The sequence below is a fragment of the Aulonocara stuartgranti genome (genome assembly GCF_965226115.1).
Source record: "Aulonocara stuartgranti genome assembly, chromosome: 3".
NCBI lineage: Eukaryota > Metazoa > Chordata > Actinopteri > Cichliformes > Cichlidae > Aulonocara > Aulonocara stuartgranti.
In genome coordinates, this window is record NC_138941.1 from 12,986,699 (window position 1) to 13,013,443 (window position 26,745).

The 26,745-nt window shown below is 43.0% G+C and overlaps 1 protein-coding gene across 2 annotated transcripts in view; it reads right to left on the reverse strand.

Annotated features, from left to right (window-relative positions):
• Positions 1 to 15,943: 15,943 nt before the first annotated feature.
• LOC309702296 (uncharacterized protein) overlaps positions 15,944 to 26,745 on the reverse strand; it is a 46,326-nt gene continuing 35,524 nt past the window's right edge. For both annotated transcript variants that reach the window (XM_082526910.1, XM_082526909.1), the window contains exons 3-4: positions 22,827 to 23,675; positions 15,944 to 22,501 (exon numbers count right to left, since the gene is read on the reverse strand). In XM_082526910.1, the coding sequence (XP_082383036.1) occupies positions 21,869 to 22,501; positions 22,827 to 23,675 (1,482 nt within the window). In that variant the 3' untranslated portion in view covers positions 15,944 to 21,868. The remainder of the gene's footprint in view (positions 22,502 to 22,826; positions 23,676 to 26,745) is intronic.

The following is a 26,745-nucleotide window of genomic DNA, read 5'->3' on the forward strand; positions in this document are numbered from 1 at the left end:
CCTGAAGCAGTCTGTGTTTCCTTGTTCTCCCAAGCTGCTCCCGGCGCTGTAACTAACCCAGCTGAACGGCATACCTGAGTGTTACTTTAAATAATTAGGAATCTTAGAAGGAAAGGACAAAACTCTGCTTATCGCTCACGCCACGGAGGAAACCCGGGACGGCAATTTCCTTCAATGTGTATTTTATATTGATTTATTCTATTATGTTTTGTATATGAATCTTTACAAGTGTGTCGATACAAAGGCTTGATTAAAACAAAGGTCTCAGCTGTGCTGTTAGGGATGCTCTCATATTTGTTTCAAATGTAATAAATCAAAGGATTTCAGGCTTTTCATCCTTTTTATTTGTTTGGTTCTAACAGCAGCTGGATAAAAACATGCAGGTGATGAATATAATTGTGTGATATTATGAGCATTGTGAATAAAGAAAGAGCAGAGATAGTAAAAAGGAAACAGGTGATGGACGTGAGATTTTCAGAACAAAAGCTCCTCAGTGAGACGATCACCTGGACACAAGGTCAGGCAGCTGGGACTCATCTAGAGAGCAAAATGGAAAAGTGATCTGTGCAGAACATCACTGTTGATTGCAGTTATTTACATCAGATTTCTTCTCTGAGATAAGAGCACCATTTGTGGGAAAGATGACAGTATTTCCAGGCTGGATGCTGTTTGCAGGGAGAACTGAATGAAACTCTCCTGCACCTCAGCGCTGAGGTCCACACCTGTGAACACAGATGAGGTCAATCTGCTGCAGCACGTAGAGCTTTACTGATCAGCAGGTTCAAAGGATTCAGCAGAGCGTAGAGTCAGAGCTAAACCTGGGAGTCACTCACGCAGTCCGGCTGGCGCATCTCCATCTGAACACCCCCGGTGTCGCGGCGCGGGCGTCTCAGATGGCCAACAGCCCTTGGTGGCACCTCCTCTCTCCACGCTGGTCCTCGGGGATTCCATCGTCAGGAACGTGCGGATGAGGGTGGCGCTCACGCTGTCGTTCCCGGGAGCCACTGTTGTTGACATAGTGGACAGAATTCCCAACATTCTGGCATCCCACCCACAGGTTAACCGACTCATCATCCACATCGGCACCAATGACATCCCCAAACAGCAATCTGAGCTGCTGAAGTTGGACTTCCTCCAACTCTTCAGCCTCCTTGGTCAGTTGCAGGTGAGTGCTTTTATCTCTGGGCCCACCCCCAACTGTGGCAGAGGGATAGGCCGTTTCAGCCGGCTGCTCAGCCTTAACACCTGGCTTTCCTCCGCCTGTGTCTCCCACGGCTTGGGTTTTATTAACAACTTTGATGCCTTCTGGGAGAGGAGGCATCTTTTTGGGGCAGACGGGCTCCACCTCAACGCCTGGGGATGCCGTTTGCTGTCCGCTAATTTGGCATTTGGCGTACAGCACTGCCGCACATCGCCCTGTCACTACCCCAAACTGACATTACCTGCTGATCCGTCTGCTACTGACTGATGTCCCCTTGGTCCCAGCTCCTATATTTGTTCCACTTTTAACAGTAATACACAAAACTCTGGACTAGGACCTCTCTCTCCCACAGTCAACACAATACCCATCATAATCACAAACAGAGAGCAACAGAATTATCATAAATCCAGTAACTCCAAAAACATTAATAACCTCCGGCCTCTTCAAAAATATCAACATCCATTCAACTCTATTGTCAAAAATCCACCAGTCTCAATCAGTATGGCACTTTTAAATGTACGCTCTCTGTCGAACAAGTCTTTTATTATTAATGATTTAATTTTAGATAATAAACTTGACTGTTTATTTTTAACTGAAACATGGCTGGGTTTGGATGCACCAGTTGTTCTCACTGAGGCCTCCCCACCAAATTTTAATTTCTCTTTTTGTATTAGAAGTGGTGAGAGAGGTGGTGGGACTGCATCTTTAGCCAACAACACACTCACCACCAAACAAATTTTATTTGATCATTTTACCACTTTTGAATTCCATGCTATTGTTTTCAGCAGCCCTCCAGTTTTATCTGTCACAATTTATAGACCACCTAAAGACAGCGCTGCTTTTATCAAGGAATTCTCAGAATTTTTAACAAACATACATTCAAAATATAACATGATAATTTTAACCGGTGATTTTAACCTGCACATAGATAATCCTTCTGACCCTGCAACAAAAGAATTCTTAAACATTCTTCACTGTTTGGATTTTACCAGCACGTCACGCAGCCGACTCACAACAGAGGACACACTCTGGACCTGGTCATCACCCATGGGCTGTCCACCAGCGTGTCCTCTGTTGTTGACTTGGCTGTCTCTGACCACTACTGTGTGTTTTTTAACATCACCGGTTTTATTCAGCGGGAGACCTCGGTGCGAACTGTGAGGAGGCGCTATCTAACCTCTGAAGTGGCTGCAAATCTTACCAGGGTTTTAGACGAATGCCCCCCTGTGATTTTACCTGCACCCTGCGATTTGATTTTTAATCATTTCAACAGCAAACTGAAGAAAAGCCTTGACTCCATTGCTCCACTCACCACCAAAAAGATTAACGTAAAACATGCATCACCCTGGAGAAACGAAGAAGTCAAAAAACTCAAAAGAAATTGCAGAACAGCAGAAAGGAGATGGAGGAAAAATAATAATACTATCAACCATCAAATATTTTGCGAGCAACTTAAAATGTACAATAATACATTAAGGAAGTCAAGAAATTCATACTTCGCCAAAATAATCAGTAATAACAAAAATAATCCCAAGGTCCTCTTTTCCACCATAGATCATTTATTTAACCCTGATTTTAAAAGCTCCAAAAGAACCCCCACAGACTCGCTCTGTGAGCAGTTTGCAGACCACTTCAGGGGAAACGTCAGCGCCATCAGATCTGATATTTTATCTAATCGCGATATGATTTTAAACACATCTGAGGGCTCGATTGTACCTGAGGAGACACTGGACAGCTTTGTCCTGGTTAATGCTGAGAACCTTCAGAAAGTTTTCTCCACAGTGAGACCCACCACATGTCTTTTAGATCCAATCCCTTCTTCACTCTTTAAAACACTTTATGGATTTTTTGAGGCTGAGCTTTTATACATGATGAATTGCTCTCTTCAGTTGGGTGTCTTCCCTGCTGCCTTTAAAACGGCGGTGGTGAGGCCCCTTCTGAAGAAGAGCAATTTGGATTGTAATGATTTTAATAACTACAGACCTGTATCCAACTTACCATTTTTAAGTAAAGTCTTAGAAAAACTTGTTTTTACTCAGATTACTGATTTTCTCAATGATAGACAGATCCTGGAGATATTCCAGTCTGGATTTAGGGTGAACCACAGCACAGACTGCTCTCCTAAAGGTTTTAAATGATCTTAGATGTAACTGGGACGCCCAAAAGCTCTCAGTGCTGGTGCTGCTGGATCTAAGCGCAGCCTTTGATACAGTAGACCACGCTATTCTTTTAAACAGACTGAAACACATGGTGGGCCTCTCTGGTGCTGTACACAACTGGTTCACTTCCTATCTCTCTGACAGATCTTTTATGGTGAGTATGGATACATGCTCCTCTAAGATCCATAAAATGACATGTGGTGTGCCTCAAGGGTCGGTTCTAGGCCCTGTACTTTTTAATTTGTATATGCTCCCTCTCGGCGGTGTCATCAGGAGGCATGGAGTGAACTTCCACAGTTACGCTGATGACACGCAGCTGTACATCTCCGTGTCTCCTGATGACACCAGACCAATGGATGCCCTTTTTAACTGTATCTTGGATATAAGATCTTGGATGGCAGAAAACTTTTTACAGCTTAACCAGGACAAAACTGAAGTTTTAATTGTCGGTCCTGAGGCTCAGAGAGAGAAACTCTTGTCCAAATTAGAGGCATTTTCACTATGTCCTTTGCTACAAGTGAAAAACCTGGGTGTTATTTTTGACTCTGAGCTTGGTTTTATCCCACATGTTAAACATGTAACCAAAATTGGATTTTATCATCTAAAAAATATAGCCAGAGTCCGCCCTATTCTCTCTCGGGCCAACACGGAGATGCTGATGCATGCTTTTATTACCAGTCGCATTGATTACTGTAATGCCCTGCTCTCTGGTCTTCCTAAGAAGAATATTTCAACTTTACAACTCTTGCAAAACTCGGCAGCTCGTGTGCTGACGAAGACCAGAGGGCGGGCCCACATTACACCGGTTTTAGAATCGCTGCACTGGCTCCCCGTGTGTTTCAGGATCGATTTTAAAGTTCTTTTATTGGTTTTTAAATGTCTTAATGGTCTTGGGCCTTCTTATCTCTCAGATCTGCTTTTACCATACGAACCCTCGCGGACCCTGAGGTCCTCACGTACTGGCCTTTTGATTGTCCCTAAAGTCAGGACACATACTCACGGAGAGGCAGCTTTTCAGTGGTATGGTCCTCGTCTGTGGAACAGCCTGCCGGAGGAGCTCAGGGCCGCAGAGAATGTACATGTTTTTAAGAACAGGCTCAAGACCCACCTTTTTAATTTAGCTTTTACTTAGCGTTTATTTATTTTATACTTATTTATTCTATCCTGTTATTCTATTATTAATTTAGGATTTACCTAATATTTGTTTAATTTTATTCTTATTCATTTTTTAATCTTCTTATTCTATTTATATTTATATTTATATTGTATCCTGTTCTTATTTATTTTATCATTTTACCCTGTATATATCGTATTGCGTCATATCTCCAGTGTTTCCTCGGAGGGCGCTCTCTGCACCGGGGCTGTGATTGACCGTGGCTGCTGGGTCTCTGGGGGTCCTCTCAGCCTGGCTGGGGGGCTCCTTGGCCTCCCTCCTGCTGCTGTGTGCCCAGCCTGAAGGCTGCGGTCTGTGACCGGCTCCCGGTGCAGACGGCTCCCTGTTATAGTGTTTCCTCACTTGGCTCATGCGAGCCCAGCCCAATTTTTACTCTTTAAGTGTGCGCGTGTGTGTATGTGTGTGTGTGGGGGGGTATATGTGTATTGGGAGTGTGGGGAGTGAGTTGGAGGGTGGGGTGGGCTACTTTTAACTATGTAAAGCACTTTGTGCTACATTTTCTCTGTATGAAAAGTGCTTTATAAATAAAGATTGATTGATTGATTGATTGATTGATAAAAACTCCTGTTTGACCACAGCCTCAGTTTGTTCCTGCACTTCAAACACTTCCTGTTGTTGACTGGGTGGAGTCAGGAAGCCAGCGAGGCCCTGCAGGACTGAGACTGCAGACTGGGACATGCTCTGTGATGGAGATCAACAGCATCACTGACTGTTTCTGTGAGGACACCATCATCCCAGCAGGGCTGTTTCCCAACAACAAGCCCTGGACCATCAGAGACCTGAAGCTGCTGCTGAATGAAAGAAGAGGATCTTCAGGTCTGGAACAAGGACCAGCTGAGAGTGTTAATAACGTTACTAATGTTCAGCTACACTTTACTAGGTCACATCTGTGACACACGTCACTTAAATAAAGAAGGAAATATTGGCTCTGTTTTATCTTAGCTTCCTGTCTGACAGACGCCAAGTGGTCAGACTGGGCAGCATCACCTCATCCCCCATCACACTGAACACTGGTGCTCCACAGGGGTGTGTACTGAGCCCTCTCCTATACTCACTCTACACCTATGACTGCACGGCCACTAACAACTCCAACATCATTGTGAAGTTTGCGGACGACACTACAGTGGTGGGTCTTATCACCAAAGGTGATGAGACGGCTTACAGGGAGGAGGTCAGTGCCCTGACCCACTGGTGTCAAGACAACCATCTCACCCTCAACGTCGCAAAGACAAAGGAGTTGATAGTGGACTTCCGGAGGTGCAGAGAAGTACACACCCCCATCACCATCAACGGCGCTGCTGTGGAGAGAGTGAGCAGCTTCCGGTTCCTTGGTGTACATCTGGCTGAGGATCTTACGTGGTCAGTACACATAAACAAAACAGTGAAGAAGGCGCAGCAGCGCCTCTTCTTTCTCAGGAGACTGAAAAGATTCGGCATGAGCCCCCGCATCCTCAGGACCTTCTATCACTGTGCCATTGAGAGCATCCTCACTGGATGCATCACCACCTGGTATGGCAACAGCACCGCCTACAACTGCAAAGCTCTCCAGCGAGTAGTGCGGTGCTCTGAACGGATAATTGGAGGTGAGCTTCCCTCCCTCCAGGACATCTACAGGAAGCGCTGCCTGAGGAAAGCGGGGAGGATCATCAAGGACTCCAGTCACCCCAGCCATAAACTGTTCAGACTGCTTCCATCAGGAAGGAGGTTCTGCAGCATTCTGTCCCGTACCAGCAGACTGAGAGACAGCTTCTTCCATCTGGCCATCAGACTGCTGAACACGTCATAGACACCTCACAGTCACTACTGGAACTTCAACATTATGCACTACACACTGTACAGTAATGCCGCTGTTTTGCACATGTCTCAACTCTGTATATTTTTATATATTTTATTTTATTATTTTTTACTATTTAATTTGTAAAAATGTGTACTCACACACACACACACACACACACACACACACACACACACACACACACACACACACACGTAGGAAAATATTTAGTATACACATCCAGAAATGCATACACTATTATATATTGTACATATATTTATTAGTTTCAGGTTGGCCATTCTTGTATTTTGCTCGTTTGTGTTGTTGTGTTTGCACATCTCTGTTGCTTGTGGGGCTCGCACACAAGAATTTCACTCGCATGTGCTGTGCCAGTGTGCCTGCACATGTGATGTGACAATAAAAGTGATTTGATTTGATTTGATCTGTGCCGGGAGATTTGTTGGCCATATGTGCAGAAATAGGATTACAAACGTCCTCCACAGTCAGAGGGCTGTCACAGTGACTTCTATCTTCCACAACAATAGTTTTTAGGTTTTTAATATTATTGAGAAACAGCGTTGAGACATATATATATATATATATATATATATATATATATATATATATATATATATATATATATGATTTGATTTGATTTTGATTTGATCTGCTGGGCCCAAAAGTGACTCCTGTATTTAAACTGCTATGAAGAACTTGTTGGTCTATAATATGTGAAACATGTGTCAAATGTCTCCATCATGAAAGATATCAGGTCATCTTGAGCCACAAAAACATTCCTATCATGAGGTAGAAGCTGGAATCAGTTTGTTGCAGACGTTTATATATCCGATATTTATCCAGTTAAAAGCTGAAATTCAAAAACGTCTTTTCCAGAGTCGTCTGTCCAAGAGGAGCAGAAGCTGCAACAAATATAACAACAGTTATTTAAGGCTGTTTTAAACGGCCACAAAGGAGCAGATTGGTTATAATGCAGCTGCTTCAGAGGAACAAACACTGTTTTTATTTCATGTGTAACACCTTTCAATGATGTGTTGACTAAAGTCTATTGACCAGTGTAAGTAAAGACATCACACACACACACATGGAAACACTGAAACCTGTTTGTGGTGCAGCAGCGGTCCCAGCTGCTCGCCTTTATCTAGACTGGGTCGGCTGCTGATCTCAATATAATCAATGTTTAAAGTTCTCAGTGTTTCTGTGTTGCTGCGTATAGGATCTCCCAGCATCATCACTGTGCTGTCCAATCATTGTGTGCGAGGTTACCCTTATAGTGCGATGTGTGTTTGCACAAAGAGAAGCATGTGTGTCAAATATAAATAAGCACAGAACAGAAACAGCTGCTCGTTTCTTCTGTTTAGAGTCAAGTTAGTGTTTTGTGTCTTTGTTTGAGGCCTGATGTTGAGCAGAGGTGTGTGTAACTGCACTGGTCTGTTATATGTGTGAAGTGTGTGCTTCTCTTCAGCATCATCTTTGTCACTGCTGATTCCTTTGTGTCATCATGTGTTGAGAAGAGAGAACAGTTATAACGGAGGAGCAAAAGGAAGCCCTGAAATCTGCATCAACAAGGAAGTGTTGGCTCACCAGTGATCCCAGCAGAGCCACTGGTTTGGCTCCAGTTGTTCTAGATTCAATGATGTTGTTGCTACAGATACATGTCAGCATCTTTATTGAATTTTATATGAAGCAGAAATGGTGTCATTAGGAGAAGAAGAGGAGAACAAGTCCGGCGAGGAGGCAGCAGCTCTTAAAGATGAAACAGCAGCTCAGCCCTGAGCTCAGAGAGCTGCACATGAAAAAGCTCCTCAAGCAGATCCTGTCAGAGGTTTGTCATCAACAGCAGGAACTGTTAACATCATAGGATGAAGATGCTGTCAGCTGGATGAAGAAGGTTATTTAATGGCAAACGTTCACACTGAAGTCAAACTGTTGTCGTGTTGAACAGATTCATGTACTGATCGTCTCCAGAATGTTAGAAGAGCTTCAATGAATCATTAGAAACAACTTACAGCTGCACAGCTGTGTCAAACACATCTGTGTGTCATTGTGGGATTGTTGTGTTTCTACATGTGACACACGTCTAAAACATGCACACAATCTGAACACAAACAGGGACTCATGTGTTCCCACAGCCAGATGCTGAGAGCCATTTCCTTGTAGTCCTGTGTCTACATACATGAACCATTAGATGTTATTGGAATGATTGTCAGCTCTGATAGTTTCATGTGTGTTTAGCTGGACGCTGTTTGATCCTCGACATGTTTAAAGGTGTCCAGTCCTGAGACACTGGGGCTGGAAACAGCTGTGATGTCATTGGACTGTCACACAGACAGAAGTGCATGAAGTGAGCAGCCGAGGAGCCGCTGATGTTTTGGATTCAACAGCATTTGAAAGGTCGACACAGACACATTTGCACACAGAAAGCTGAATCTGTCATATGCCACAGTGAACTCACTGTTCAGTGTTTTTCAGGAAGCTTCTTAACTGCCTCTGCTGCCAAACAAGCAGCTGATGTCCTTGAGAAGAAGCTGAAGAAGTCTTCAACAACAAATACAGGAAGTGGACTTTCAAATACTAGATTCACTTTAGACTCACAGAGAAATGACTCAACCAGCTGTGTTTGATTGACTCCTTTAACTATATGAAAGGTCAGTGTGTGTCTGCACACAGACTGTTGTGTTGGACTGTTATTCAGTTGTCTGCTGAATGTTTTCAAATGTCTGCATCTCAGCTGTGATGAGGCTGGGGGTCATGGGAGGCCACCGTAGCAGCCTCTTCAACATCATGACATCATCATAAATGCTGCTGGACTGTCTGATGGGCTGACGGTGAAAAAGCCGTCGGGAAGGAAACAGAAGACATTTCAGAGGCTGCAGCAGATTTCTTTGATTCGGGGCCTTTTTCAGCTTTATTGGACAGAGCAGTGAAGATAAGTGACAGCAAAACAGAGAGAAAGGGGGCGTGGCCCGGGTCAAAGCCAGGCCAGCTGCTCTCCACCTCGTGGCACATGGTCACCTGCTCATCCTAGTGAGCTCCACCAGCAGCCCTTTCACACACTTTACACTGTCAAACACTGTGTGTGGACCTCAGCTAACAACAGGCTACATTTAAGTCTGGACTACATGCTTTTATATTGAGGAGATTTTTCACTGTTTTTATTCCATCAGCAGCTCAACATCATGAGCAGCTTTGACATAAAGACATCAAACTCAAGCTGACTTTAAGCTACTTTTAATACAGGGGCTCAAAAACAACAACATCTTTATTATATATCAGGACAGAAAGTCATTTCATCTCAAACAGCTTTATTTGGAATAACCAGCACTATCAACTGGTTTGGGATCTCCACCAGTTTCATGTCTTTGCAGCTTCTCCAACAAAGTTCCTGTAAAATCAGCATGTTTGTCTTTATTGGTTTGATAGTGATTGATTATTCAGTCCCAATCTGCTGTCATCTAAAGAACAAAATGATGTTTCTATGAGTCACAAAGCTCCAGATGTTGTCGGCTTCACAAAGAAAACAAAGAACTTAAACACAAAGTGTTTGGAGCTAATATGTTCCCAAGCTGCTCTTTTTGAAATGGCAGAGGTACAGTGGTGTCTAACAGCACACTGTGGAAGGCAAACATGTTATTGTTGGATGAAACTTCATGAATCCTTTGTAGATTTGAGCTGTTGGAGCCTTTCTTTTCTCTTCAGGTGTACAGATGCTGAGGAGGCAGGTGAAGCAGGTGGAGCTGTTGTGATGCTGGCAGAGGGTGTGTCTTAGTAACTCTGTGAGGCACAACTGGATCCAACATTGTGGATGTGTTGATGTTGGAGCCATTAAGAGTCTCTGGCCACACTGTAGGATTTCCCTTTGATCCACTGTGGGGGCATTTTGGAGTCTGTCAGTGAAACTCTTCATGTTTGTGTTTGACTCCAGTTTATAGAAACAGAGAAATGTGTCATGCTTTTGTTCGGCCTCCACAAATACACACATTTGTTCATTGGTTGGACTTTTTGGAAGGAGACACATTGAAAACCATGTTAATAAGATCTTGTTGTTTCCTGTGGATCCGACACAGAGAGTGGACTTCAGACAGAAAGCGTGGAAGAGATTTTAGAGGCCGTGTGTGGCAACAGGACGTTTCTGTGTGTTTGCTGATCTTACATGTGGAAAACAACACGTGATGTTTGTGAAGTCCTACAATGATCATTGTTCTCACAGCATTTTGAGTGGGAACAGTTCAAACTGGGAGTAGTGGGAGTTATTTACTGATTGAAACAAGCTGAATGTTTCTGTGACGATGAAGATCAGCAGCTCAGCTGATCAATGAACTGACATCTATCAGTCGTTTCATGAGATGAAGTCATCAGCAGACATTTGTTCTGACTGTGTGATGAATGTCAGAACGTCAGGGCTCTGCTTTAGTCACTGCTTGATGATCATTGGCTCATTGTTGAATCCAGGGGCCCAGTCTGACCTCTGACCCTTTGCTGCAGGTCTTCTGTGTTATCTCCACTTTCATGTCTGATCTTCTGCTGTATCGTCCAAAATAAACATCTGGATCATTTCCAACACTTCAGCAGATCTTTAGTTTGGGCAGTGCAGCACAAAATAACACACTATACTGCCCACTTCCTGATCTTATTGGATCTGTGTGTGAGGTTGGTGAAGGAAACACATGTTTACTGAGTGAGTCGCTGCCATTAGGAACTAGTTTTTATATCACAGCCTGGAAATCACACAGGACCATTTCTGCAAGTGAAAAGTCGTCATTGGAGGAAAAAAATTGTAGAGTTTGTGCAACTGAAGAATTGTCCCAACTACATGTGCTGCTGACCTTTGACCTTTCCTTTAGGTGCACAGAGGAGTCTGTGGAAACATCCAGAACTGAGGCAGTGCTACAGATGCTTCAAATAAAGTGGTGTATTATCCATGTTTTCTATGGATCACATCCAGTATCCTGATCTAACGAGCCCCCTTTTTGTGGATTTTAGAGCCTCTGACTTTTGCTGCGTCTCATTTCAAGCACAAGAGCAAGAAGTGGATGAAGAAATGGGGCGAGTGGGGTCAGTGTGGTGCACGTCAGCTGTGCTCACACATGCTTTCACAAAGAACATGTGTGTTCATTGGCAGCATTAAGGTGCACTTTAGTCTTCATAATAATAAAGTATTCTGACTTTATTCTTCTGAATCCTCACAGTCATGTTGCAGCTCTGCTCTGCTTTAAGAACATGTTCTACCAGGATGTTACTTTCCTAAACGTGTTCTCCAAATGTTCCCAAAGACTTTGTTCTAAGTAGTTCTACATGATGAAACATCCACACTAAGTTTAAGAAGGACACACAAACACCATCTGTCCTTTCATCATGTGTACAAACGTGTTCAGATGTCAAATGTACCGTGAATGGATGCAAATGTGGATCGTTCCAATAAAATGAGACAGTTTTGTAAGTGGATCCCAGTTTGAAGTTCATTAAAACCTATAAGAACATGTTATTCAAACCAATTTTATCCAACAGGAAGAAGCATCAGGGGAACAGGAAACATTCAAACATGTTTACTGTAAGAACTGCACAAAGGAAGGAAACACAATCCTACACACGAGCACTTTAAAATGGACATTTAGCTTTTCAAACATCAGGGAGCTGCAATAACAACACTGTGCCCATTCTGATCAGACTGAAAGATTTATAGAGATTTATCCATGTGCTGCAAAAGGATTTGATATCAACATAGATGCAGATTAGCAGGAGCATTTTCTTCATATTGATTTAGAGTTCAGTACCAGGAATATGTAGAATTAACATCTGTGTGCATGACGAGTGATGAAAATTCAAAGTCAGGCTTTCAAAGGATGTCAGAATTAGTGTCTCTATCTGTGACTGTCCCAGAGGAACCTACCTGAGGGATTATTACAGATCTGTCTATATAGAAAGACTTGCATTGATTCACAGTGTACAATTCTTTCTACCGTATTTTCACGACCATAAGACGCACTGTGCTAAAAGGCGCAGTCTCAGTTATGTGTGCCCTTACTGTATTTAATACACACATAAGGCGCACTGGACCATAGGGCGCATACAAGTACCGTATGCGTATTTAAAAATAAAGCGGGAGCAAACCTGAATTCGGTACCTTACTCACATTTCTATTGCCGGTAATCGTCATCATCAACAACACACAAGCATACAAGTGTGCATATTTAAAAATAAAGCAGGAGCAAAACAAAGTTTGGTACTCACATTTTTATCATCAATCAAACCCATCGAAGTCCTCATCCTCTGTGTCTGAATTGAACAGCTGCGCTAAATCGCCATCAAACATGCCAGGTTCACTGTCTTCACTGTCAGAGTCACTTTCTGTGCTGTGCGGCTCCTCGGAAATGATGCCGGCTTTTGCGAAAGCTCGAACAACAGTGCCAGCAGCCATGTTAGCCCAAGCATCTACAATCCATTGGCAAATTGTGGCGTAACTCGCCCGGCGCTGCCTTCCACTCTTGGTGAAACTGTGGTCTCCATCGGTCATCCATCGCTGGATGTGTTTGTCGCCAATGTGTTTGCTGCAGTAGGAGCGGAAGATGGCCAGCTTTTCCTTATAATCCGCTGGAAGTTGCTGCGCTACCGTACTCCTGGTCCGGATGGAAAAATGGCACCGTTTCATAAAAAGTGAAAGTGAAACTGCTTTTAGCCGAATGGTGACTGTCGAAACGCTTCTCCCGCTCGTTCTTTGCTCGATAATCGCCTTATGTCCGTGGAAACTCAGCTGCGTATTCTTGACCTGTCGGAGCTTGTTTTCCAGCTTCCTCTACTTGCGAACCATCGATTCATTAACCTTAAATTCTCTCGCCGCTGCTCGATTTCCATGTTCCTCCGCGTAGCTGATGGCCTTCAGTTTAAACTGTGCTTCGTAAGCGTGTCTCTTTGCCATTTTCAGGGTTGTTAAAACAACGATGTCCTGCATAATGCACATACCTGTTCTTTTATACAGGTATGTGCGATTGTCCCGGTATATACGATCAGCGCCCACACTTCACCCTTTAACGTTCTCATGGTGTTCTCTACTACGTCCTCCTTACAACACATAGGGCGCACTGCGCTATAGGGCGCGCCGCACTTTTTGAAGAAAATCTAAGACTTTTAAGTGCGCCTTATGGTTGTGAAAATACGGTAATCTATTAACATCTTCCTCCAAATCCCGTTTCTGCTGTTTAATAACATATGTCTGAATACAGACAGTGGAAAAATGTCAGTTTTAGTTTTACTGGATCTCAGTGCAGCATTTGATACAGTTGACCACAACATATTACTCAAATGACTGGAGAACTGGACAGGTCTTTCAGGAACTGTACTAAACTGGTTCAAGACATACTTAGAAAACAGGAAATACTTTGTATCAATAGGTAACTTCACATCTGAGCAGACAAGTATCACATGTGGAGTTCCCCAAGGTTCCATCTTGGGACCCTTTCTGTTTAACATTTACATGCTCCCAATGGCACAGATTATAAAGAACAACAAAATAAACTGTCATAGCTATGCAGATGACACACAAATATATATCACAATGTCACCAGGAGACCAAGGCCCCGTACAATTTTCTCCAGCTAAACAAAAACAAAACTGAGGTAATAGTCTTTGGCGCCAAAGAAAAACGATTACAGGTCACCAGAGAACTTCAATCTATACATCTAAAAACCACAAACCAGGCGAGAAATGTGGGTGTAGTGATGGATGCAGACCTAAACTTAGAAAAACACATTAAGACAATAACAAAATCAGCTTACTATCACCTCAAGAATATTTCAAGGATAAAAGATCTGATGTCTCAACAGGACCTGGAAAAACTAGTCCATGCATTCATCTTTAGTAGGCTTGACTACTGTAACAGCATCTTTACAGGTCTACCTAAAAAATCAGTCAGACAACTACAGCTCATTCAGAACTCTGCTGCTCGAGTCCTCACTAAGACCAAAAAAGTGGACCACATCAGTCCAGCTCTGAGGTCTTTACACTGGCTGCCTGTCCGTCAGAGGATAGACTTTAAAGTTCTGATGCTGGTCTATAAAGCTCTGAATGGTTTAGGACCAAAATACATCAGTGACCTCCTGACCCAGTATGAACCTTCCAGATCCCTCAGGTCATCTGGATCCGGTCTTTTATCAGTTCCCAGAGTCAGAACCAGACACGGAGAAGCTGCATTCAGCTTTTATGCTCCTTATATCTGGAACAAACTCCCAGAAAGCCTCAGATCAGCTGAAACACTCAGTTTATTTAAATCCAGTTTGAAGACTCGCCTGTTCTCAGCTGCATTTGAATAAAGCACCAAATCCACACTTTTAAGCTTAAATTTCAAAACTTACATTTAACTACTGATTTTATCTACTGTTCTGATCTGTTTTGATTTTATATACTGTTTTGTTTGTTTGTTAATTAGTTAGTTAGTTTGTTTGCTTGTTTTAATCAATTTTAAATCATGCTTTTTATTTGTTTTTGTTTCTAATGTCTCTGTAAAGCACTTTGAATCACCTTGTTGTTGAATTGTGCTATACAAATAAACTTGCCTTGCCTTGCCATCAGAAGGGCTCAAACCTCCTGCTGTTTCTACTGGACCATAAATTCTACTTTATGATGATCTTCAAAGATAAAAACGTGAGTTTATTTGTGAACTCTGTGAAATGTGTCTGATGTTTAGTTTGAACCAATCCTGTGTCAGCTGCAGCCACATCATTGCCACACATACAAATGGGTTCGTTCCTGTTTAGACCTGCTGGCTGTCAATGGGCTTCATTCCATTTCATTTCAGCCATTTCCGGTGGTCGGCTGTGATCTAAACTCAACATGGCTCCTGTGTTAGAAGAGCCTCTGATTTTAAACTTTGCACATTTAATAGTTTCTTTTCAACACTGTGGAGCTACCAGCCCAGTATATGTAGCCCACAGTAGATGGAGTTATCAAGCTGACTGACAAACATCAGGACTCATGTGATCCCTACATGTGGACCTTTCACAGATGGATCCAAGTGCAGATTCAACTCTGCATTACATTTGACTTCAGCTGTTACACACTTTCTAGCTGTGTCACTTCCTGCTTTTTGGATAAGATAGTTTAATCATGTCCACAAATGTTTGGCTGCATGCTTTTATCATCTATATTTCCAGTCTTCATACAGCCGATATTTCATGTGAACTCCAACCTGCCAGCTGCCATCATGTTTTCAGGGTTCATTCAGTGTTGAAATGTAGGACAAACAGCAGCACATGTTCTCTAAATGTTTGCAGTCATTTTAAATGAAGCTGATTCTACATGAGACGTTTTCCACATTTACTGTCTTTGAACAGAGAATAATAAAGCCATCAAACAAATACAGGCTGTGCAAACACAAACTTCTGTGGTGCATTTGATGACCTGCAGAGGAGAACAAGTCGGGCTTTTCAGCCCTAACACAACCTCTTTGTTCTCAATACTACAAAACCTTCAAAGGCTGATATGCAAGTTTGCATGAATCACCAACACAGTTGTATTTGTTTCTAGTATAATTATAAATAAGCTGATCAAATATCTGCTGACTGATTAGATCCAGTATCTATTACAGATGAACAGGATATCACAGCACATGTTGTTAATCCGTCATATCAAACTAAACCGTGTTGCTGGTGTAAATATCCTCCAATAAAGTCAGATGAGGGCTACTGTTGCCAGGTAACGATGAAGACCAGCTCTCTCCTCGGCTTCCTCCACTACACGCTTCCCCCACGCCAGTCTCCTCCGTCACTATAAAGGGGAGAGTCATGAGCTCCATCACCCTCACCTGTGCCGTCCAACGTCCCGCCACCAGCCTCCACTGCAGCAGGCCAGAGACCACACCCCTGCCACAATAAGTAAAAGTATATCCTTGCTGTACCCTTAATGCTAAATGTGCTAAATTAACCGCTGCCTTTGCCCCTTTGGGATTATTCTTACGTCACTGGGATGTTGACCTTTGACCTTTACATTAGAGAGATGGGCAGACATAATTAGTGTATGAATTTTAAAGTAACAGGTAGTAAAGAGAGTGTAGCAAATGTAGTCAGGTTTATTACTCTGTATCACACATGAGTGCCCGAGGGAGGCGGGGCTGACTGGGGAGACACAGGAAACAGAGAGACAGGGCTGACTCGACATGAAACGATGAAACGTGGGACACGGGAACAGAAACTAAACACAGGCTGAAATGAACACTGAGGGAGGGAGAACTAAGATTACTGAGAGCCTGATAAATAAGAAGAACAAAAACCAAGAAAAACAAGAGTCAAAGAAAACCAAAAACACAAAGCATTGGGCCAGGACCCACTGCTGTGACATTTATATGTGATAAAAACATTAAAAACTGCTCAGGGCCCTATTTCAGGAAGCTGGTTTAGTGCAAACTCTGACTAAGTACACCCTGAGTTAATGAAAACTCTGGGTTTTCGGTTTCACAAAGCAAGTTTAGATTAATCCTGAGTGAGTCACTATGACGACACACTCCATGAAGCGACCTGCCCCCTAGCAGGTTTACTTCAACTAACCCTGACTGTCCCCGCCTCTTTGTCGGAAACCTGACTGTAGGAAGTGTCAGACATGGCGTGTCCCTTCCTTGAAGAGCCAGTAGATGTTGAAGCACGAATTCTCCGCAGAGCTCTCCGCCGGGAGAGAGTAATTAGAGTGCGTTTGGACATTTTACCATTCCCTGATGATTTCCTGTGTGAACGTTACCGTTTTCCAGCACAATCTATAATTTACGTGAATAACATCCTCAGGCCTAATATTGCTCATGTGACACATCGCGGACATTCTCTCAGTTCTGTACATATTATTTGTATTGCACTTCGGTTTGTTGCAAACGGGAGCTTTCTGTATAATATTGGTGACGCTGAGCACGTTTCCAAGGCTACTGTCTGTCGGGCAGTCAGGAATGTTAAAGTTGCACTGAAACGTCTCCTGTACTGGTTTGTGGTGTTCCCCGGTCACAGACCCACAAGATTCATCAAAGAGGGATTCCACAAAATTGCAGGTATCAGGATGAACAAAACTTAATTCATGATGTGGTGATATTTGAACTACCACTTAAATTCTACATTTATTCCCACGGTTCCCAGGCGTGATTGGCTGTATAGATGGCACTCGCATTCCAATCATTGCTCCTTCAGTAAATGAAGGAGACTATGTGAACAGGAAGTCTTTCCACAGCATTAATGTACAGGTACATAGTTCCCTGTAGCATTTCAAACTAACAAATTATACCATTATAGTAATGGATGCTAATTTGTGTTCTCTGCACTGTGAAGATCATATGTGATGCTGCCAACATTATCACAAATGTGGAAGCCAAGTGGCCAGGCTCTGTGAGTGGTGGTGGTGGAGGACCCCCACCTGTTTTTCGGGCCTCCGCTTTTTTTCTGTTGGCTATAACGGGCCACATTTGAGCATACAGAGTAAGCAAATATGTACTTGTAATGTGCTCAGATAATTTCAATAAGTGCTTACAGAAAGAAAATTAATGTAGCCTCTAACTGCAATTGATTTACATAGGACAAACAGACCAAGCACTATGGCTCATAATACAATTACACCTTACCTGTTTGGACTATATTTTTATATTTCATTTTTACTTGCTGCCAGGAACGTTTGGGGCCTGTTGGGTTGCACCTGCGCTCAAATCACATCACAAAATCAAATGTATAGAATAAAAAAATAAAATAACATATAATAAAATAACGTGTTAAATGGGTGGAAATCCCTAGATCAATGTTTAAATTAACACTCACGCATTGACTCTGTCGGCTTTGTTTTGCCATGCATGCTCCCTTTCTTTTGCAGCTGAGGCTGTGTTACTTTTTTCCGCGGAATTTGCATGTTATCGGCATATGCTGCCATCAGAATTTCGGCGTCAAGCGCTGTAAAATACATTGACCGCGCCTTCTTTCCCTCCGTCTCCATGGTGACTCGCTTAATCTGTGCTCCACTAATCAGGGCTTTATGTATCCTCGTCCGCGCACTTGACTTGGGGTTAAAGCAACTCCGCGTTGATTGAACTACTTGTTATCGGCCTTTCTGAAACCGAATATTCCAAGTTGGACAGTTCGGGGTTACTCAACCCTGAGTATCGTTTTTCACTCTGAGTTTTCTAAACCGGCTTCCTGAAATAGGGCCCAGATGTTCAAATCTTTCTACGTATACTTTAGGTTCAGCTCTCCAGCCTGGCATTTGGTTAAGCATGATTCAAACATTTGATTTTGTTTAACTGGTTTTAATTATAGTTACTTTTTGTGAACATTTGTTGCAGCATTTAAAAATACATCATTTATTTTCAAACTTTTATTTGATTTGATTCGTCTCTATTTTTTGAGGCAACTGAGGTCCTTCAACATCTGCCAGAAAATGCTGAGGATTTTCTATGAGTCTGTTGTGGCCAGTGCGATCCTCTATGCTGTTGCATGCTGGGGGAGCAGGCTGAGGGTCGCAGATGCCAACAGACTTAATAAACTGATCCGTAAGGCCAGCAATGTTGTGGGGATGGAGCTGGACTCCCTCAAGGTGGTGTCGGAGAGGCGGATGCTGTCCAAGATAAAGACAATGTTGGATAACACCTCCCACCCACTCCATGACATGTTGGTCAGTCACAGGAGCTCGTTCAGTGAGAGACTGAGATTACCGAAAAGCACCACTGAACGACACAGGAAATCATTCCTGCCTGTGGCCATCTCCCTGTACAACGCATCCACTTAACACACTGTTTGCTGCTACAGCTACACATGTTTCTTTTCCAAATATTTATTTATAAGTGACTTATGTATGTATGTATGTATGTATGTATGTATGTATATATATGTATATATTGTACTATTCTTAGTTAGCGTATTGTCTGTCTTGTCTTAATGTTGGTTTAAAATGGAGCACTGTAACAAAAAATAATTTCCCCCAGGAATCAATAAAGTATTCTGATTCTGATGATTCTGATTTAGAGCATCATATTTGACCAACGTAAGATCATGAGCTTTATTAACTGATCAAAGTCTCTTCTTTCATCTTCTGTATCATTCAGTTTGCATTGGTAATGCCCATTATTGTAATGCTTTTTTAAGACCAGCAAAACTTTATTTCACTTTGGGTTAGCTGGGATAAGTGATGGATGGAGGGAATTTTACTTCAGCCACAGAAATCCTAAACAGGAAGGAGGAGCAGAGTTACAGTGGATCACTATCCAGCAGGGAAACAGTTCACACATTAACATCAAATTCATAAAAGTAACGGATTATGTTCACAGATAAAAGCCACCAATAAGAGTAAACTGCAGCACATAGGTTATAGCAAGGTAAGACTGTACCACCATGATAAAAGACACCAATAATGGAAAGATAGCAGAGAATTTAATACAATAGGTCACTGCAAGCAAGCCAGCATTTAACTGGTAGAAAAGGCAAGTTTAAACAGATATGTTTTGAGCCGTGATTTAAAAGAATGAATAGAATCAGACGCCCGGATGCCAATCGGGAGATTGTTCCACAGCTCCAGTGCAACTAGAGCAAACGATCAATCACCTCTAGATTTCAGTCGAGATCTGGGCTGAACCAACAGTAACTGTGAGGATGACCTTAAAGCCCTAGCAGGAGCATATGGGTTTAAAAGTTCCTTAAGATAGCTTGGTGCAGTGTTATTGGTAATTTTAAAAGTAAACAACAAAATTTTAAATTGAATACGATATTTGACAGGCAACCAGTGCAGATCAGCTAGGACAGGAGTAATGTGGGCAAACTTCTTGGTTTTAGTTAGAATGCGTGCTGCAGCATTCTGAACTGTCTGTAATCTATGTAAAAGGGTAGAGAGGAGACCACAATAAAGTGAATTACAGTAATCTAGCCTTGACGTTACAAAGGCGTGGATGAGCTTTTCTAGGTCTTTATACGGGATATACTGCCTGGCCTTAGAAATAAGGCGAAGCTGGTAAAAACTGGATCTGACAACAGCAGACACTTGTTTATCAAGTTTAAATGAGCTGTCAAATAAGACACCCAGATTCCTAACAGTGTCAGAGAAAGAACTAGTGAGAAAACCAAAGGCATCCCGAAGTTTGGCACGAAGGGCATTACTACCAAAAATCATAATTTCAGTTTTCTTATCATTAAGGATAAGAGTGTTTGCCAAAAGCCATTTCTTGACCTCACACATGCATTCTCGAAAGCTATTCAAAGACAGAGCAAGATCATCGTTTAACTCAAAATAGATCTTGATATCATCCGCATAATAGTGAAAAGCAATGTGGTATTTCTCAAAGATAGCACTTAAGGGAAGCATGTACAATGAGAAAAGGGTAGGGCCTAACACAGATCCCTGGGGGACACCGCAGCAAACAGGTACAGCCGAAGAAGAGGATGTGGCCAAATGTACCGAAGAGAGCCGATTGGAGAGGTAAGATTTAAACCAATCCAAGGCAGCGCCCTTAATGCCTACAGTGTGCTCTAGTCTCGCCAATAGGATGTTATGGTCAACCATGTCAAATGCCGATGAAAGATCCAATAGCACTAGGACAGAGGGGTGTCCATTGTCAGCCATTAGTAAAAGATCATTGAAAACACGAAGCAGCGCTGATTCAGTGCTGTGATGTTGTTTGAAGGCCGATTGAAATTTATCATTTATATTATTCTCATCCAGGTAGATCTGCAGTTGAAGCAGAACCACCTTCTCAAGAATTTTAGCCAGGAAGGGAAGCTTAGAAATCGGCCTATAGTTGGCAAAATCACTATGATCAAGGTTCCTTTTTTTTTTAGAACAGGTTGAATTATAGCTTATTGTTTGTTTGAATTATTGTTTGAGAGCTGAAGGTACATAGCCAGAAAGCAAGGAAAGGTTCAATATGGACAATAAACAAGGTCCAATTGCATTAAAACAATCCTTGACTATACGGGATGGAAGAACATCATGTACAAAATTAGTATTGTTCAGTTTATCAATTAGACGCTTCAGAGTAGAGAGTGAAACGGGTTCAAATTGATAAAGAGTAGCAGAACAATCAGGAATAGACATACTATCAGTCACCAAAGGAAGAGTAGATTTAAGAGATAAAACTTTATCTAAAAAATAGTTTGAAAATTTTTCACAAAGACCCGTGGAGCACGGCAGTGGCATAGAAGGGCAGGGGTTCACCACAGAGTTAAAATTTTTAAATAGAATTCGAGGATTATCACCATTAGTGGTAATAATTTTAGAGAGAAAAGCTGCTTTAGCCATTCTGGCAGCAGTTTGGAACTTCGAGCGGCTAATACGTAAAATGTCATATGATGACTGGAGTCTATCATTCCTCCACTTCCTCTCATCCCGCCGACATATACATCGTAAAGCACGAACAGAATCATTTAACCAACATTGTGAGTAAGTTCTGGGGCGTTTCATTTTGATAGGTGCAACAATGTTAAGAATCAAGGAACAGGTAGTTAAAATCTGTATTAAGATCTGTATTATATAGAAGTTCATCCCAGCAACCAGTTCAGTTCAACACAAGTTTAAATGATTCTATCTGAACTCTGTGGAGCCTGATCTCAAGCTTTTTGAGTCTGACCAGAGGATCTTTCTGTGTCTTCAGATTCACTGTGATCCAGTGATGGGAGTGATTTCAGCCCTGAGTGATCGCGCTGATGTTTGCACAGAGCAGACAATGAGGTGAATGTTTGGGCACATTGGTAACAGTGAAACAGTTTATTAGTAACGTGGGATCGTTTGTGTGCAGAGTATGAACTGAGATTCCTGAAGCTCTTGTCACACTGGTCACAGCTGTAGTTTCCTTCCATGTGTGCACGTTCATGCCTGTTACGATGACCTGACTGTGAGAAGCTTCTCTCACAGTGTCTGCACTTGTGTGGTTTCTCTCCTGTGTGGACTCGTTTGTGTGATTTAAGCTGACCTTCAGTGGTGAAGGATGACCCACACTGATCACAGAGGTGCTTTTTAACCCCACTGTGAATCAGTTCATGTTGTTTTAAGTGATTTGTTGTGGTGAAGCTTCTCCCACATTCTTTGCAGTATTTCAGTTTGTCTCCAGTGTGTCTATGTTGATGTACTTTTAGGGTCTTTTGCCGACTGAAAGTTTTTCCACAGAGGTCACAATGAAAGTCTTTCCCACCACCACAGTGATGACAGGGTTGAGAACTGGATCCATCTGTGTCGCTCTGCTTCTAAACAAAGACACAAAGACAGTGTAAGTCAGTCCTTCAACATTTGTATCCTGAACGTCGCCTGAAATAAAGAGCATCTCTGCAGACGTCCAACTACATTTGACTGTTTCAGTTAACACACTCAGTTTACTGGGCTGCAATAACTACAATACTACCACCATAATACTACAGTAATACTAAAATCATAACTGAAAGGAAAATCTGAATAATCACTCAGAGCTGCTTTTCCATGCAGTAGAATTGCTAACATGCTAACACAGTTTAATGAGCAGAGTTGTTCCAAACAGTCAGGCTAAAATGACAAGATAACAATATAAATACATACCTCACAGTAGCTGCACTTGTAGAGTCTCTTTCTGGTGTGGATCTGTTGGTGTCGTCTCAGGTCATGTGGAGATTTAAAAGTCTTCTCACACAGGGCACATTGATAAGGTCTCTCCTCAGTGTGGGTAAACATGTGTTGTTGTAAGTGTGCGTCTGTTGTAAAGTATTTGCCACACTGTTCACAGCAGTACACATCATGTCTGGTGTGAATGCGTAGGTGTTCATTTCGGCTCCCTTTCTGGCTGAAATTTTTTCCACAGATGTCACAGCTGTATGCCTTAATTCCAGAGTGGGTAACTAGATGCCTCTGTAAGCTGCTACTGTGAGTAAAAGCTCTGCCACACTGATCACAGCTGTACGCTTTAACTCCACTGTGGATGACTTGGTGTTTTTTTAGGGAACCCTTCAAGGAAAAAGACTTTCCACACAAGTCACAGCTGAACGGTCTCTCTCCAGTGTGGATGACCAGATGCTGTTTTAGTGAAGTCTTCTCAGTAAACTCCATCCCACACTGATCACAGCTGTATGCCTTAATTCCAGAGTGGGTAACTAGATGCTTCTGTAAGTGGCTACTGCGAGTAAAAGCTCTGCCACACTGATCACAGCTGTACGCTTTAACTCCACTGTGGATGAGTTGGTGTTGTTTTAGATTAGCCCTCACAGTAAAACCCTTCCCACACAAGTCACAGCTGAACGGTCTCTCTCCAGTGTGGATGACCTGATGCCGTTTTAGTGAAGCCCTCACAGTAAAACCCTTCCCACACTCGTCACAGGTGTGTTTTTTCTCTCCCTTTCTTCTGTGAGGTTTGTCGGCCTCCTGAGAGCGCTGACTTCTGGCTCCATGTTGGTCCTGCAGTGACAGAGATACAAACAGAGGCAGTGAGTGAAATGCAGTCGTGGAACAAACTCAACCTTCAAACTCCATTAACACTAGTTTTAAACCTGAAGGTGGAGCGTGGCACCAAACACCTTAAAGGTCTCTTATCCCCACCTGCTGGTAGTTCTAACACATTACATCCAACCTGCTGTTAAAGATAATTCATGACTCTTCAAACACTAAAATCATGCCCATCCCTCCTGATTGTACACACACACACACACACACACACACACACACACACACACACACACACACACACACACACACACACACACATTATTTTATAATTATTCAGTGATAATAAATCCTATGTTTGTTTATTCTAAAGGAACCCTGTTAGCTTCCACAACAGATGTTGCTCGTCTTCCGTCAAATACTCACATAAAATATTACACAATAAAGTGGATTCAAGATATCCACATAATTTCACTCTTACATCCACAGTGAGGTTTCACAATTGTTCAAATATAAGCAATCAATAATAATAATAATAATAATATCAATAACATTGAGGCACATTACACAAATTTCAAAAACAAATCATGTCTTACAATATCCATCCATCCATCCATCTGCATCCGCTTTATCCGAGGTCGGGTCGCGGGGGTAGCAGACTAAGCAAAGAGGCCCAGACCTCCCTCTCCCCAGCCACCTCCTCCAGCTTGTCCGGGGGAATACCAAGGCGTTCCCAGGCCAGCCGAGAGATATAATCTCTCCAGCGTGTCCTGGGTCTGCCCCGGGGCCTCCTCCCGGTGGGACATGCCTGGAACACCTCGCCCAGGAGGCGCCCAGGGGGCATCCTTATCAGATGCCCGAACCACCTCAGCTGGCTCCTTTCGATGTGGAGCAGCAGCTGCTCTACTCTGAGCCCCTCCCGGATGGCCGAACTTCTCACCCTATCTCTAAGGGAGAGGCCAGCCACCCTTCGGAGGAAGCTCATTTCCGCTGCTTGTATCCGCGATCTCGTTCTTTCGGTCACTACCCACAGCTCGTGGCCATAGATGAGGGTAGGGACGTAGATCGACCGGTAAATTGAGAGCTTCGCTTTTACACTCAGCTCCCTCTTCACCACGACTGACCGGTGCAGCGTCCGCATTACTGCAGCTGCAGCCCCAGTCTGTCTGTCGATCTCCGGCTCCCTTCTCCCATCACTAGCGAACAAGACCCCGAGATACTTGAACTCCTCCACTTGGGGCAGGAACTCATCCCCGACCCGGAGTGGGCACTCCACCCTTTTCCGGCTGAGAACCATGGCCTCAGATTTGGAGGTGTTGATCCTCATTCCCGCTGCTTCACACTCGGCTGCAAACCGTTCCAGTGTGAGCTGGAGGCCCTCACCCGATGAAGCCAACAGAACCACATCATCCGCAAAAATCAGAGATGAGATTCTGAGGCCACCAAAGCGAAAGCCCTCTGCCACTTGGCTGCGCCTAGAAATCCTGTCCATAAAAATTATGAACAGAACCGGAGACAAAGGGCAGCCCTGGCGGAGCCCATCACCCACCGGGAACGAGTCCGACTTATTGCCGGCAATGCGAACCAAGCTCTTGCAACGGTTGTATAGGGATCGAATGGCCCGTAGCAATGGGCCAGACACCCCATACTCCCGCAACACCTCCCACAGGACACCCCGAGGGACACGGTCGAATGCCTTCTCCAAGTCACAAAACACATGTAGACTGGTTGGGCAAACTCCCATGCACCCTCAAGTATCCTCGAGAGGATAAAGAGCTGGTCCAGTGTTCCGCGACCAGGACGAAAACCGCATTGTCCCTCCTGTATCCGAGGTTCGACTAACGGACGAACTCTCCTCTCCAGCACCCTGGCATAGACTTTCCCAGGGAGGCTGAGGAGTGTGATCCCCCTGTAGTTGGAACACACCCTCCGGTCCCCCTTCTTAAAGATGGGGACCACCACCCCGGTCTGCCAGTCCACAGGTACTGCCCCTGATCTCCACACAACATTGCAGAGGCGTGTCAACCAGGACAGCCCTACAATGTCCAGAGCCTTCAGGAAATCGGGGCGGACCTCATCAACACAAGGGGCTCTGCCACCAAGGAGTTGTTTAACTGCCTCAGTGACCTCGCCCCCGGAAATTATAATAATAATAATAATAATATCAATAACATTGAGGCACATTACACAAATTTCAAAAACAAATCGTGTCTTACAATATTTACAACAACTAAAAGCTCTGTAAATCGGCTTTTAAGTGTTCATTGAAGTTTTGAATAATTCTCTAATTTTTTAAGGCAACTTATTCCACTTAAAAGTTGCTCTAAATGTAACAGTTTTACAAAACGTTACTTTTAACTCGAGCATTTACTAAATTGCAGCTTGTTGAAAACTGTGTAATATGATGATGTATTTCATCTGGATACTGCAGCTGAGCAGAATAAATGTGGTGTGTTTAACAGAATTGCTTTCTTTAGAACTACAAGTAAGCCATAGAATATTTTAGCCTGTACAGGAAGCCAAGAAAGGTTATTATGCATTTTATCAGTATGAACATCTTCACACTAATCTAGATGCCTTATTCTGGACTAACTGAAGTCTGTTAAGATCTGTCTTATTAGCTGCTGACCAAATGATTGAACAATACTCCAGATGAGACATTACTAGTGCATTAATGACATCTTTCATAATGAAGAAGTGATACACAAAGAGCATTTCATAGCCATAGCTATGCCTTGTCGGCAGAGTTATGTGACATTAGTGATGTTTGTACTTTCAGCGTTAACTTGGTTTTAAAGCCTTTAAAATATACGCTGTTCAATAGTCGACCTTAATCTGACAGAGAATGTGATGATTTTGTGGATAATTAAAGTCAGTCATATATCCACAAACACAACAAGCTGAAAGTCAGTGATGCTGCTCGGTTTGCAGTCCTGAACATCACGGCACAAGCAGGATTCACTGCACTGTTAATGTTAGCTGTGTTATATTGCTGCCTCTGTTCGGTGGTGTCGAGCCAAACGCACTTTAACGTGTGTTTGAACGAGCTGACGGTTCACTCGTTAAGCTGAAAGAAAGATGCTTT